Source organism: Pseudophryne corroboree, chromosome 3 (genome assembly GCF_028390025.1).
Source record: "Pseudophryne corroboree isolate aPseCor3 chromosome 3, aPseCor3.hap2, whole genome shotgun sequence".
Lineage (NCBI taxonomy): Eukaryota > Metazoa > Chordata > Amphibia > Anura > Myobatrachidae > Pseudophryne > Pseudophryne corroboree.
In genome coordinates, this window is record NC_086446.1 from 169681622 (window position 1) to 169698013 (window position 16392).

Sequence of the window (16392 nt, forward strand, 5' to 3'; positions counted from 1 at the left end):
GCTAGGAGGGGCATAGAGGGGAGGAGCCAGCACACACTAATGATTTCTTAAAGTGCCAGGCTCCATTGGACCCGATCTATACCCCATGGTACTAATGTCATCCCAGTATCCACTAGGACGATAGAGAAAGAGGCACAGCTGGGGAACTTCTGAGAGCCTCTGTCCAGTCCAGCTAGTGGAAGCAGGGGGAGGAGGAGAACGGAAGAGCAGGAGCGGTTATTGGTGCGGGCAAGCAGTGCCTGCGCCCGGGGCGCTGCGGCCTGGGGGCAGGGCAACATACAGAGCAGTGACTCCAGAGTGAGGGAGGGGGGCACACAACCCCCATGCTGGTAACTACATCCTGGATCTAATGATAAAATGCTGCCAGAGATGGCTGCTGGCACTGATGATCCAAGCTGCTGCTTCCCCAAGCTGCTGCTTCCCACTCACAGTCATCTGCCTGCATCCGCGATCATCAGCACCAGCGGGGCCCCTGAAGGCACTTTACTTTCTGTAACACACACACACCCCCCCCCCCAGCAGGGCCGGTTCTTAGCTTTGTGGCGCCCCGGGCAAAATATAGGGGCGTGGCTTCAAATGGGGGCGTGGCCACGACGCTGAAAGAAAAAATTAAATAAAAAAAAAGTATACTTACCATCCCCGTTTCTGATCCAGACCGCTGCAGACCCCCTCCGCCGGCGGCGCCGCTCTTCTCCTCTCCTCTCTTCTCTTCGATCTATGGGAGAGACGTTATTACGTCTCTCCCATAGAACAGCATAGACACTAGAGGTCAATTATGACCCCTAGTGTCTGTGCCACTATGCTGTGTGGTGCGCGATGACGTCATCGCGCAGCGCACAACTAAGGTCTTCTCAATGAAGGGAAACTAGACGCTACGCGTCTGGTTCCCTTCAAAGGGGGGGGGGGGGGGCACAGCTTAGTCTTCACATAACCCCCTCAGCCTGCCTTTTCAACTAGCCCAGGCCCTCAGCATTCACCAGCTGGCTTAATAAATATCTACCCTCCTTGCCTCACATTGCGCTGTCTGCCTCTGAGGGAAGGGGAGAGAAGACACAGCCAGGGGATCATGCTGAAGTGCTCCCTCCTACACTGCCATAGCTTGCCACTGCCTGTCAGTAGTTTGACAGGTGCAGCAAGCAGCGGAGTGGGGAGAGCACCTATCCAGACTGGCGCCTCACTGCATCGCAGAACACGCTGAACGGGTAGCGTCGATTCTGGGTTTCCTCTCTGTGCTCTGGTTTCCTCCCACACTCCAAATCTCCAGTCATCTGCTGAGGAATGCCCCACTGTACTTTGAAAATAGGCTGCTGTAGGGCTGCCACTTAACCCTAGACATTCTGGCGTAGTGGTACATGGAAACCACCCCCACCCTCACAATCCGGGTTTTGCACAAGCATAGTGAGAGCTGCAGGGTGGCCCCCTTCATCTCCTCATAGCTTTCCCTGGCGGCTTGACTTATACCCCTTTCAGACATACGACCCGGGAATTTCAATGCTCAGTCCTGGGTTTTATACCTCTAAAAAATCCCGGGTTTTTGCTTGAGACCGGGTTGACCCCTTTCAGACATAAGCCTGGTCTGCCCTGGCATTCTGCAGGCTACTCTCATGTCAGATGTCATATACACACACACACACACACACACACACACGCACACGCACATACGCACACATACACATGTCACACTCAAACCATACCTCCCAACATTTGACTGAGGGAAAGAGGGACATCTTCATGCGCGCGTAGTGCGCAGCGCCAAAAAGGGTGTGTGGCCCACTGAAAGGGGGTGTGGCTTCATGGAGGACCCGCGATCGCGAGGCATGGCTTGTTTACGTCACTGAAGGGGCATGCCCAGCGCTCAGGGAGCTGCTGACATGCCCCCTCTCCCTCTATCTCCACTGAATAGACGCTCTGCGTGAAAGAGCCTCCCAACTCCCCCCCCCCCCACCGCGGAACACTGCAACCCGTGGGTGGGACAGCGGGACAGTCCCAAAAAATCAGGACTGCCCGCAAAAATTGGGACAGTTGGGAGGCATGCTCAAACACACACACACACACACACACAGTCACACACACCTTACACATACACATGTCACACTCAAACACACAGATACATGTCATATACACACACATGCCAAACTCATACACACACACACACACACACACACATGTTACACACCAGCCACCAGACCTCACCACAACGGTGATGTCTCTGGTGCTAGGCTGAGCCGGCTAATTCTACTACACACTGCAGCATGGATAGCAGCAGCTGGCGCACGCCCCCTTCAGGCAGTCCCACCCCCTTCAGGCAGTAAACACCAATCAGAGGCATCTAGGTGCAACCTGGCAGTAAATTCCCGGGTCGCACTATTCACACTTAACCCGGGTTTTTTACCCGGGACGAAAGATCCAGTAAAAACTCAGGTCAATTGCAGGGTTGTCGAACTGAGAACGTGCATTTCAGACATAACAAAATCCTGGGTTGATGTGTGTTCATGTGCAAGAACCCGGGATTTTGTAGGATGCCTGAAAGGGGTATCGGTTTCTCTTCTGTTTGGATGCACAGTACTGTTACCTGAATCCTGTCAGTCCCTGCAGCCAGCAAAACAGTAGAAATGAGATGTACAGTACTGCAACAGCTCAATGTTCCACTGTTTGTATACCAGCCTTTGTTTAAATATAGAAGTAATTATTTTGAGGCCCACTTAACCTTTTAACAAAGATGACTAATGGAAACATCACATCTGCCTGGTCAAATGACACATAAACCAATATAACAAATCACAATCAAAATGAACTTAAGGAAATAATAAGTAAATTCAGGTGAAACAGACACATTATTATAATAACTATAAAAATGGGACAAGTACAGAAGTGTTGATCATGGCATGGATAAAAATGCATCTACAGTACCAATGTACACACTTCTGCCTGTATGTTATTCTATGCTATGAGAGAAATGAGGAAAATACGCGTGGTTATTTAAATGACAGTGATTACAATCACATTGCATTTACACTTCTGAAAGAGCCTCTTGTCTTGACAACCAGTGTTTATAGCAACAGAGCAGAAAAGACTGCAAAATAGCAGGCGGGTCTTGTGGAAGTCAGACAAAGGTTCACATAGACTTTGGAAATGCACAAAGAAAGAGAACATACAGTAGTTGCATACTGGCAGCCTGAATACTGAAATAAGAATCCTGTAACTTTCAAATTTACTTGGGGGTGAACTTTGGCTCACAGCATCCTGGCCACTGATTGCTGTATAGACAACCATACCCTGAAAACTACCTGAAGGATTTTAAAGTTCTATCTTATAATGTTTATTGTGCTGTCATTTGAAGTCACTTGTTACCAGAATCTCTCCTATTTTATTGCTCCTACCCTTTCCAACTCCAACCCTTCTCTATAAGGATTGACATCAGTTTTTAAAGGATTTGGGGATTCTATTTGTCATTCCACAGCCCGATGGCCACCACAGGAGCTGTCTTGAGATAGATACTGTATATCCAATAATATGGGTAATCTCTATACCTCATAATTTTCATGGACTGTAAAGGTACCTGTCCTTTAGTGCTATTGCCTTCTCAGTATACTGCTAGCTGGGGGGTGCCTACATGGAGACATGCTTTATTAATCAAGTAAATAATTTTTCTTTTCTTATTTTAATGTTTTTCATTATTTTATTTTTTTATATATTTTTATTTATTTTCTTTGTAAAAATATCAATATGCCTTCTTACACATGCGCACTTTGACACCTAATTAGCCTGGAAATCAGTTAAACTACTTTTACCTCTACCAGCCAGTGTCGCGAGGGAAGTAAATATCACTGTATTCTTCTGCAATGAATGGGTAGAAAAAAAAATCTGTCTTTTCAGGACAATTTTATAAATAGGCCCCTAATTCCGCATCAGTGTGTGCAGGCTAAGGGCAAGGTGTGTACAACCTCCCCCCTTCCCCCCCCCCCCCCCCCCCACACACACACACACACACACACACACACACTTTCGAGGCCATAGACTACTTAAACCTCTCAGAATATACACTATTCATCTAGAACTTGTTGATAATGAAAGAAAAAGGGAATTAAACATCTGGAAATTTACAGCTACTATATTTTAACAAAAAGTTACTGTCTGATACATTAGCAGTCCTATGTTATTCATGTACCTCTAAATTGTTATTAATTTCAGTAATGCATTACAAGCAATGACCAAAGAGTATGTGGCAGAAAATATTGTTATGATGTCACCCTAGGGCTATTGCTAGATCACAGTGGTGCCCCTTGGGGTTGTATTATGCACAAGCTGGGAGTATGGGAAACGTGCACGTTTCCTCAAGTCCTCTCTCAACACTATTTATTTATTGCTTTTTGTTATCAGTGTTCCAAACCTGTTACTTGGTTACAGACATTGCTACAGAGTCAGGCACAAGTATAGTGCTAAGAAAGAGATCTGTATTCTGCAGCTACTTTACCTGGGGAAAGGAAGTGCGAGAACAAGGTAGAGATAATGGTGATGAAATAACTGCTGTTGATTTTATCTGTTTTCTGCATGATATTGAAATCTTTACTATTACCAAGTAAATGTACAGGTCAGTAAGGCATACTTGTCTTCCTTTTGAAAAGCATTTCCAGGAGAATGTGAAAACAACACCTATGAGAGCAGCATTAAAGTGGATGTACACTGCCTGAGAGGTGTGTCACAAAATACCTTATATCCAAACGTAAACGAGCCCCTAGGCAGTTAGAGTTGGGCTATATACTCTCAAGTGGCCATGGAAATCCTAATTTGAAAATGAACGTAGCTATAGTTCCTTATAACTAATGCAGGGAAATTAACCCAATATTTCTGCTTTTTTTTTTTTTTTTAAGTATATAACAGATACATAATGGGGGCAAGGTGCAATCAAGGATATTGCTAAACTCTTCAGGGAGTCAGGAAGATTGATACTTTTTCAGGGAGTCTCCCTGACATTCAGGGCGAGTTGGCAAGTAAGCAGTAAGGGCGTTATACTACTCTACTTCCTACTGTTACAATTCAGCTTAATGCAGTCTGCAAATGCATGTTTCTAAATGCATGTTTTTCACCCTCCTGAGATGAATTTGATTTTCAAAAAATGTCTTTAACTTCAACTAATAATCACAGTATTGGTGGTTTTGCTTGTGGATAGCAGCGTAATATCCCACTGTAAAAGCTGATCAGTATGTAATAAATGTTGATTTGGTCTCTGTGGCAACTGCATTTATAATGTACTGCATTTCTTCCTTTAAAATGTAAATCAGGACTATATCACAAGTGGAGGAGTGTCACTTTAAACTTAATATGCATCTGCCCAGCACAGTTCACTATATATGTTCTGGAGCAGAGTTGCCTACCCTCCCTCATTCTGCAGGAGACTCCCTGAAATAGTAGCAATCTCCCTCCCTGAAAAGACCAGCAATCTCCCTGATTTCACTTTACATTCTTGGGGTATAAAAATAAATCAGAGATACATACATTCAAATGAGTTCATCAGTGCCTTTTCCCGGCATTGTTATAAGGCACAATGATCCCTATGGCTACATGCATTTTAAATAAGGTTTCTCTTGGCCACTTACAGTATATGGAAGCTCTTCTAAAACACAATACACAGACAATTCCTAAAAAATATCAGTGTCTTTTCTTCAACAAGTAGATCTTACTAACTTTGGGGCTCATTTACATTTGGTTGTCAGTCAGTTTTATGACACGCCTCTCAGATGTAGCAGTACACGTACGCACTGATAGGTGTTACTTTCACAATCTCCCTGAAATGCTTTTTCAAAAGTAGGCAAGTATGGTTCTGGAGCCCAGAGCAATTATTAAAAGCTTAGTATAGTTCTGTTACACTTAACTATTTAATTGCAGAGAAGAATGCCTTAAACAAACAGCAACCTCTCATGCACTGTTCCTAAGGTGACAAAAGAATAAATTTAGAAATTTCTGAAAATACAAATCTAAAGGGCCCCATGCACTACAACGATAATACCCGATTTCATCCAATTTCAACCTTTCGGGTGGATAAATCGGATGGAAAGTAGAAAATTGGATGTGTTTTACATCTGATCCGATCCGATGCGCGGTCCCGTGAGCATCGGATCGGAGCCCCTAGGTCGTTAGTGCTGCACTCGCGATATCTCGGATCCCACCGGCATGGCTGGGATCGCATAAGATACATCTTATGCAAAAGGACCGCATACAATGTATCTTATGCGATCCTGCCGCCCGGAAGGCTGCCAGGGTGATTCAGGGGAAATCTTATGCAACATGAGGGTCGGACATGCCGCTGTAGTGTATGTGGCCCTTAACATTGACATTATCCATTGCTAATTTTTAATGTTTAAATGATTAAACTGTTCAACATAAACATATTTTAAGGATTACTCCATTCAAAACATCTCTACATCAGTACTGACAGTAACTTAGAGAGTACAGTTATTTCATATTTTTGTCACTTTTATTCATATTTTTGTTCTTTTTACAAAATAATTGGCCTGTTTATGAACAAAGAGACTATTTTCCAACCATACCTCCAGAAAACTGTCTCTTCAGTGCTTCTTGCCATTTATGAAAGGGTTACCGAACTCAACCTATTCACCGACACCTTCAGCCATCTTCATACACCTAAAGAGCAGTATGGCCTGATTAGCTTACACTGTCTTCAGATGTCGTAAACTGCTTCAAGCCCATAGAGTATTGGCGTAACAATTTCCCAGATTTGCCTGCTAAGCAACTGGGTCTGATCCTTTGCCCAGCCTTCAGTGACTGTTGTGTGTAGTGAACGTTATAATGGCAAGGGGGCACTATAATGTGGCATTATATGAACTGGAGGGCACTGTAATATTTCATAGTCTGATCTGCTCATTGTATATGTGGAGGGCACTATAATGTTACATAATGAGAACTGGGCCACTGCAATGTGGCACAATATCAAATGGAGGGCACTCTATTGTGGCAAAGTATGAACAGGGACACTGTATAGCATGTGAATTGGGGACACTGTGTGGCATAATATGTATTGGCAGTCCTACAATGTGACATATTGTCAACTAGCAAACTAAGATGGTTCATAAAATAAACTGGGGCACTACTATGGGGCATAATATTTTATTAACTAGGGCACTATTATGGGGCATAAAATGAAGAAGTGCTGAGGAGAGGTGTCTCTCAAGAATCATTGAGATAGAGCCTCCTCAATATGTTTATATGGGGCCCACAAAGTTCTGGCTACACACCTGCCATGAAGGCTTACTTCAGGAGAGAGATCTTCCGATTGCTCTCATACAGCCTCCATCCTGTGGCAGAAACTGACATTTGTGCATGCGCAGGGTCAGATTCTACTGGAGGTGACTTTCACAATTGTGAATGACTCCTCCAAAATGCCAGGGAAGTAACTTGCGGGGACAGTGTTAGTTATACCACTGTCCCTGCAAGCTAAATTTAGTATATAGCGGGACATTAACATACAGAATCAGAATCCATTGCAGTCTGGATTATTAACATTGACTATGCTAATAAGGAAATTTGGCTGCTGTAACAAAAAAAAAGCTGAGATTGAGGGGTCTGTTTATCATAAGGAGAAGGCCTTTAAATTCAGCAACAAGTAGGGCTTCTCCCTATTTATTTACTGACCCTGGAAGCCTATGTATCAAAGATTACCGCAATACATGTAATGTCACAATCCTCTGATAGCTATCTCTATATCAAAATGGCAAGCGAAATTTGTTATACAGTAAAAAGTGATTTAATTAAATGCAGCATTTTTTTGCCTCTGCAACATATTTAACCTTTGTTTCCTCTATTTTAAACTATTTTTTTAAATGGATGTTTGTTTTGTGGCTTCTGCACGAGAGCCTAATACCAGGCTTCTAACACAGTGGAATTGTGATGGCATGCCTGTATTATGCTCTAGTCTATGAAATTGCTCTACATGTTTGGTGATTGCAGTCACAGTCCTGGGATGCAGGACATGAGGCACTGGCATTCATTTAATACACTAGCCAAGTGTTGAATGCAAAAATGCGTATGTGTATTATTTACAGGGTTTATGCTTACCGCTCTAAATCACTCTCTACTCGCTACTGTCTGCTAGATGATTAATGATCTCTCTTAACACCCTGAGGGTGATGTAAGTACTCAGTATGCTATATGTGAGGATGCTTGGCTCAGGCATATATCTATTCAGGTGGAGCACTGTAAAGACCCTCAGTTTAGAGGCTGTGTCACCTCTTTGTCTGCTTACCAGCTTATCCAATTGTAGTTGGAATTGTCAAAATACATTTCTAGTTTATCTGACAGTGATACATTTAATTTGCCGGCTTTCAGGATCCCGGCGGTCAGGATACCGACGCCGGAATCCCGATAACTGTCAGTGCCGCCAGCTGGAATACCGGCGCTACAGGACTATTCCCACTCGTGGATGTCCACGACACTCATAGAGTGGGAAAGATCCTGTGGTGAGCCACTGAGCCCACAGAGTAGTGAGCACAGCGAGCATGCAAGGGGACTCTTTGTGCTCACCCCACTGCCGGCATACTGGCGGCAGAGATTCCGCTGTCGGTATATTGACAGCCGGCATGCCGGACGCTGGTAAATCATACTGAATCCATCTGACAGTATTTAAAATCTTTAGTTTAGTGGGCATGATTGCTTTCAATAGTTTTAAAATAATAGAGGAGGTAGCAATAAAAAAAATGTTATTAACATATACCAAAATTGACACATATAATAATAATAATAATAATAATAATAATATTAATAATAATAATAATAATAAGTGATTCATTAACTCTTAGGGTTATGTAACCACAGTATGTGCAAAATGCACATTTCTATTTGCAGTTTTATTCCATTGTGTATGCCGTGCATGTACTATGTGAGCTTAAAATAAGAATTTACTTACCGATAATTCTATTTCTCGTAGTCCGTAGTGGATGCTGGGGACTCCGTAAGGACCATGGGGAATAGCGGCTCCGCAGGAGACTGGGCACATCTAAAGAAAGCTTTAGGACTATCTGGTGTGCACTGGCTCCTCCCCCTATGACCCTCCTCCAAGCCTCAGTTAGGATACTGTGCCCGGACGAGCGTACACAATAAGGAAGGATTTTGAATCCCGGGTAAGACTCATACCAGCCACACCAATCACACCGTACAACCTGTGATCTGAACCCAGTTAACAGCATGATAACAGAGGAGCCTCTGAAAAGATGGCTCACTACAGCAATAACCCGATTTTTTGGTAACAATAACTATGTACCAGTATTGCAGACAATCCGCACTTGGGATGGGCGCCCAGCATCCACTACGGACTACGAGAAATAGAATTATCGGTAAGTAAATTCTTATTTTCTCTAACGTCCTAAGTGGATGCTGGGGACTCCGTAAGGACCATGGGGATTATACCAAAGCTCACAAACGGGCGGGAGAGTGCGGATGACTCTGCAGCACCAATTGAGAGAACTCCAGGTCCTCCTCAGCCAGGGTATCAATTTTGTAGAATTTTACAAACGTATTTGCTCCTGACCAAGTAGCTGCTCGGCAAAGTTGTAAAGCCGAGACCCCTCGGGCAGCCGCCCAAGATGAGCCCACCTTCCTTGTGGAGTAGGCATTTACAGATTTTTGGCTGTGGCAGGTCTGCCACAGAATGTGCAAGCTGAATTGTACTACACATCCAACGAGCAATAGTCTGCTTAGAAGCAGGAGCACCCAGCTTGTTGGGTGCATACAGGATAAACAGCGAGTCAGATTTTCTGACTCCAGCCGTCCTGGAAACATATATTTTCAGGGCCCTAACAACGTCTAGCAACTTGGAGTCCTCCAAGTCCCTAGTAGCCGCAGGCACCACAATAGGTTGGTTCAGGTGAAACGCTGAAACCACCTTAGGGAGAAACTGAGGACGAGTCCTCAATTCCGCCCTGTCCGAATGGAAAATCAGATAAGGGCTTTTACAGGATAAAGCCGCCAATTCTGACACGCGCCTGGCCCAGGCCAGGGCCAACAGCATGACCACTTTCCATGTGAGATATTTTAACTCCACAGATTTAAGTGGTTCAAACCAATGTGACTTTTGGAACCCAAAAAACTACATTGAGATCCCAAAGTGCCACTGGAGGCCCAAAAGGAGGCTGTATATGCAGTACCCCTTTTACAAACGTCTGAACTTCAGGGACTAAAGCTAGTTCTTTTTGGAAGAAAATTGACAGGGCCGAAATTTGAACCTTAATGGACCCCAATTTCAGGCCCATAGACACTCCTGTTTGCAGGAAATGTAGGAATCGACCCAGTTGAATTTCCTCCGTCGGGCCTTACTGGCCTCGCACCACGCAACATATTTTCGCCAAATGCGGTGATAATGTTTTGCGGTTACATCCTTCCTGGCTTTGATCAGGATAGGGATGACTTCATCCGGAATGCCTTTTTTCCTTCAGGATCCGGCGTTCAACCGCCATGCCGTCAAACGCAGCCGCGGTAAGTCTTGGAACAGACAGGGTCCTTGTTGGAGCAGGTCCCTTCTTAGAGGTAGAGGCCACGGATCCTCCGTGAGCATCTCTTGAAGTTCCGGTTACCAAGTCCTTCTTGGCCAATCCGGAGCCACGAATATAGTGCTTACTCCTCTCCATCTTATCAATCTCAGTACCTTGGGTATGAGAGGCAGAGGAGGGAACACATACACTGACTTGTACACCCACGGTGTTACCAGAGCGTCTACAGCTATTGCCTGAGGGTCCCTTGACCTGGCGCAATACCTGTCAAGTTTTTCCCAACGGTTTATAATCATGTGGAAGACTTCTGGGTGAAGTCCCCACTCTCCCGGGTGGAGGTCGTGCCTGCTGAGGAAGTCTGCTTCCAAGTTGTCCACTCCCGGAATGAATACTGCTGACAGTGCTATCACATGATTTTCCGCCCAGCGAAGAATCCTTGCAGCTTCTGCCATTGCCCTCCTGCTTCTTGTGCCACCCTGTCTGTTTACGTGGGTGACTGCCGTGATGTTGTCCGACTGGATCAACACCGGCTGACCTTGAAGCAGAGGTCTTGCTAAGCTTAGAGCATTGTAAATGGCCCTTAGCTTCAGGATATTTATGTGAAGTGATGTCTCCAGGCTTGACCATAAGCCCTGGATATTCCTTCCCTGTGTGACTGCTCCCCAGCCTCGCAGGCTGGCATCCGTGGTCACCAGGACCCAGTCCTGAATGCCGAATCTGCGGCCCTCTAGAAGATGAGCACTCTGCAACCACCACAGGAGGGACACCCTTGTCCTTGGTGACAGGGTTATCCGCTGATGCATCTGAAGATGCGACCCGGACCATTTGTCCAGCAGGTCCCACTGGAAAGTTCTTGCGTGGAATCTGCCGAATGGGATTGCTTCGTAGGAAGCCACCCTTTTACCCAGAACCCTTGTGCATTGATGCACTGAGACTTGGCTCGGTTTTAGGAGTTTCCTGACTAGCTCGGATAACTCCCTGGCTTTCCCCTCCGGGAGAAACACCTTTTTCTGGACTGTGTCCAGGATCATCCCTAGGAACAGAAGACAAGTCGTCGGAACCAGCTGCGATTTTGGAATATTGAGAATCCAATCGTGCTGCCGCAACACTACCTGAGATAGTGCTACACCGACCTCCAACTGTTCCCTGGATCTTACCCTTATCAGGGAATCGTCCAAGTAAGGGATAACTAAAATTCCCTTCATTCGAAGGAATATCATCATTTCGGCCATTACCTTGGTAAAGACCCGGGGTGCCGTGGACCATCCATACGGCAGCGTCTGAACTGATAGTGACAGTTCTGTACCATAAACCTGAGGTACCCTTGGTGAGAAGGGTAAATTTTGACATGAAGGTAAGCATCCTTGATGTCCCGAGACATCATGTAGTCCCCTTCTTCCAGGTTCGCAATCACTGCTCTGAGTGACTCAATCTTGAATTTGAACCTCTGTATGTAAGTGTTCAAAGATTTTAGATTTAGAATCGGTCTCACCGAGCCGTCCGGCTTCGGTACCACAACAGTGTGGAATAATACCCCGTTCCCTGTTGCAGGAGGGGTACCTTGATTATCACCTGCTGGGAATACAGCTTGTGAATGGCTTCCAAAACTGTCTCCCTGTCAGAAGGAGACATCGGTAAAGCCGACTTTAGGAAAACGGCGAGGGGGAGACGTCTCGAATTCTAATTTGTACCCCTGAGATATCACCTGAAGGATCCAGGGGTCTACTTGCGAGTGAGCCCACTGCGCGCTGAAATTCATTGAGACGGGCCCCCCACCGTGCCTGATTCTGCTTGTAAAGCCCCAGCGTCATACTGAGGGCTTGGCAGAGGCGGGAGAGGGTTTCTGTTCCTGGGAACTGGCTGATTTCTGCAGCCTTTTTCCTCTCCCTCTGTCACGGGGCAGAAATGAGGAACATTTTGCCCGCTTGTCCACGAAAAGACTGCGCCTGATAATGGTCATGATCATGTTGAGAGGCGACCTGGGGTACAAACGTGGATTTCCCAGCTGTTGCCGTGGCCACCAGGTCTGAAAGACCGACCCCAAATAACTCCTCCCCTTATTAAGGCAATACTTCCAAATGCCGTTTGGAATACGCATCACCTGACCACTGACGTGTCCATAACCCTCTACTGGTAGAAATGGACAACGCACTTAGACTTGATGCCAGTCGGCAAATATTCCGCTGTGCATCACGCATATATAGAAATGCATCTTTTAAATGCTCTATAGGCAAAATATACTGTCCCTATCTAGGGTATCAATATTTTCAGTCAGGGAATCCGACCACATCCAGGCTGAGGCGATTGCTGGTCGCAGTATAACACCAGTATGTGTGTAAATACATTTTAGGATACCCTCCTGCTTTCTATCAGCAGGATCCTTAAGGGCGGCCATCTCAGGAGAGGGTAGAGCCCTTACAAGCGTGTGAGCGCTTTATCCACCCTAGGGGGTGTTTCCCAACGCACCCTAACCTCTGGCGGGAAAGGATATAATGCCAATAACATTTTAGAAATTATCAGTTGTTATCGGGGGAAAACCACGCATCATCACACACCTCATTTAATTTCTCAGATTCAGGAAAACTACAGGTAGTTTTTCCTCACCGAACATAATACCCCTTTTTGGTGGTACTCGTATTATCAGAAATGTGTAAAGCATTTTTCATTGCCTCAATCATGTAACGTGTGGCCCTACTGGAAGTCACATTTGTCTCTTCACCGTCGACACTGGAGTCAGTATCCGTGTCGGCGTCTATATCTGCCATCTGAGGTAACGGGCGCTTTAGAGCCCCTGACGGCCTATGAGACGTCTGGACAGGCACAAGCTGAGTAGCCGGCTGTCTCATGTCAACCACTGTCTTTTATACAGAGCTGACACTGTCACGTAATTCCTTCCAACAGTTCATCCACTCAGGTGTCGACCCCCTAGGGGGTGACATCACTATTACAGGCAATCTGCTCCGTCTCCACATCATTTTTCTCCTCATACATGTCGACACAAACGTACCGACATACAGCACACACACAGGGAATGCTCTGATAGAGGACAGGACCCCACTAGCCCTTTGGGGAGACAGAGGGAGAGTTTGCCAGCACACACCAAAGCGCTATATATATACAGGGATAACCTTATATAAGTGTTTTTCCCCTTATAGCTGCTGTATTGTTAATACTGCGCCTAATTAGTGCCCCCCTCTCTTTTTTTAACCCTTTCTGTAGTGTAGTGACTGCAGGGGAGAGCCAGGGGAGCTTCCCTCCAACGGAGCTGTGAGGGAAAATGGCGCCAGTGTGCTGAGGAGATAGGCTCCGCCCCTTTTTCGCGGACTTTTCTCCTGCTTTTTTATGGATTCTGGCAGGGGTTAAAATTCATCCATATAGCCCTGGGGGCTATATGTGATGTATTTTCGCCAGCCAAGGTGTTTTTATTGCTGCTCAGGGCGCCCCCCCCTAGCGCCCTGCACCCTCAGTGACCGAAGTGTGAAGTGTGCTGAGGAGCAATGGCGCACAGCTGCAGTGCTGTGCGCTACCTTGGTGAAGACAGGATGTCTTCTGCCGCCGATTTTCCGGACCTCTTCTGTCTTCTGGCTCTGTAAGGGGGCCGGCGGCGCGGCTCTGGGACCCATCCATGGCTGGGCCTGTGATCGTCCCTCTGGAGCTAATGTCCAGTAGCCTAAGAAGCCCAATCCACTCTGCACGCAGGTGAGTTCGCTTCTTCTCCCCTTAGTCCCTCGATGCAATGAGCCTGTTGCCAGCAGGTCTCACTGAAAATAAAAAACCTAAACTAAAACTTTCACTAAGAAGCTCAGGAGAGCCCCTAGTGTGCACCCTTCTCGTTCGGGCACAAAGATCTAACTGAGGCTTGGTGGAGGGTCATAGGGGGAGGAGCCAGTGCACACCAGATAGTCCTAAAGCTTTCTTTAGATGTGCCCAGTCTCCTGCGGAGCCGCTATTCCCCATGGTCCTTACGGAGTCCCCAGCATCCACTTAGGACGTTAGAGAAATAAAGATGCTAGATTCATTATCGCTTGGAGAGTGATAAAATGGAGAGGGAAAAAGTACCAGCCAACAGCTCCTAACTGCCATGTCACAGGCCCTTTTTGAAAAATGACAGTTAGGAGCTGGTCAGCTGGTCACTTTCCATTTTATCACTCTCCAGGTCCATACAATCAAAATCGCTCAGAAAGTTAGTGCATATCGCTCTGTGTGTACACAGCCAGCGATAGCGATGCACGTCCCCGCCAGGTCGCTATTGCTGCTAAAAATAGACTGTGCAGGCAAGTCAATTTTGGCTAGGTCGCTGGAAAAGAAAAAGCATCCCCTTGCTTAAATGAGTTAGCCAAAATCGCCCATAGTCAAAATCGCTGGTAAAGTTAGTCAAAATCTCCTGCTGCCAGTTCAAGGGAAAACGCTCAGTCAAAATCTCTCATAGTTAAAATCTCTCCGTGTGTATGCACCTTCCAAGCGATAATGCATCTAGCCCAAGATCTTGGAGCCTTAGGGGGATATTTACTAAGCCGTGATAAGAGCGGAGAAGTGAGCCAGTGGAGAAGTGCCTGTGGCAACCAATCAGCACTGAAGTAACATCTATAATTTGCATACTATAAAATTATACAGAACATCTGATTGATGGGGCAACTTCTCCACTGGCTCACTTCTCCGCTCTTATCACTGCTTACTAAGCGTTTTCCCTTGAACTGGCAGCAGGAGATTTTGACTAACTTTACCAGCGATTTTGACTATGGTCGATTTTGGCTAACTCATTTAAGCAAGGGGATGCTTTTTCTTTTCCAGCGACCTAGCCAAAATTCTTACTAGTAGTAAATGTCCTTCTTAGTTATAAATTGAATGTTGAGTCTTAAGCCCCGTACATGCTGGGTGATGACACTAGACCACAGGTTCTCAAACTCGGTCCTCAGGACCCCACACAGTGCATGTTTTGCAGGTAACCCAGTAGGAGCACAGGTGTATTCATTACTCACTAGCACATTTCAAAAGGTCCACAGGTGGAGCTAATAATTTTACTTCGATTCTGTGAGGAGACCTGCAAAACATGCACTGTGTGGGGTCCTGAGGACCGAGTTTGAGAACCTGTGCACTAGACTATATACATAATAGCGAAGCTCTATGTCGTTGAGCTGCTTGTTCAGGGAATGCGGAGGATGACGTCACTGAACTATATAATTTATTGTGTATGCACTGGCAATCTCCTCTAATTAGCAATCAGCGATATAGCACTGATTGCTAATTAGGGGAGATCGCACAGTGTGTACAGGGCTTTTTTTGGACTGGACATTATACAGTAGGTGACAGGGTACAATTGTGTTTTGCCATTAGCCCTGTTACAATAAAACACATTCTGCAAACTATGCGCCTAATTCAGGTTGGTTTGCAATCGCGATCCAACCTGCAGTTTCCAGATGGTCGGGAAAATGCGCATGCGCTGGATTAACAGGCAGAGGTGTTCAGGGAGGAGAGACGGGGGCTGGGGCATTTGCATTGCTGGAAACAGGGGCATGTTGCCACTCCCCTCCACATGCCCAGTACAGGCCATCAGACCCCTGCATGTGCTCTTTGTATGCCATTAGAACCTGCCACATACCCTGTATATGCCATCAGAGCCTTCTCATGCAACTTTCACTAAATCCTATGATGCAATTCCACTTTATAGCAATGTACTGTATATAGCAACAGGATAATGACTTATGCTGAGCAAATTCTCTGCTCTCCTGGTCTCCAGTTTGGGTCTTTAAGAGTGTGTGGACACTGGTAGTCTCTGAGGTGCAGTAAGTCTCAGCTTTATTGCTAAAACACGTCTCACATTGACAGGGGTATGATCTGCTTTATTAGTGGGCTCCCTTTCGCTAAGCTATGTTGCAGTAACAATTGCTGTCTC

At 45.9% G+C, this 16392-nt stretch overlaps 1 protein-coding gene across 8 annotated transcripts in view; it reads left to right on the top strand.

Annotated features, from left to right (window-relative positions):
- Positions 1-16392, top strand: part of LRRC18 (leucine rich repeat containing 18) — a 104487-nt gene that overhangs the window by 52804 nt on the left and 35291 nt on the right. For 2 of the 8 annotated variants that reach the window (XM_063958584.1, XM_063958582.1), the window contains exon 2: positions 4408-4500. The exons of 4 other annotated variants lie outside the window; for them this stretch is intronic. Coding sequence is in view for 2 of the 4 variants with exons in the window: in XM_063958582.1 (XP_063814652.1) it covers positions 4408-4500 (93 nt within the window). In the remaining 2 variants the exon portion in view is untranslated. Of the gene's footprint in view, positions 1-3479; positions 3556-4380; positions 4501-16392 lie in introns of those variants that run through there. 2 more of the 8 variants (XM_063958581.1, XM_063958588.1) reach the window with 2 other exon arrangements.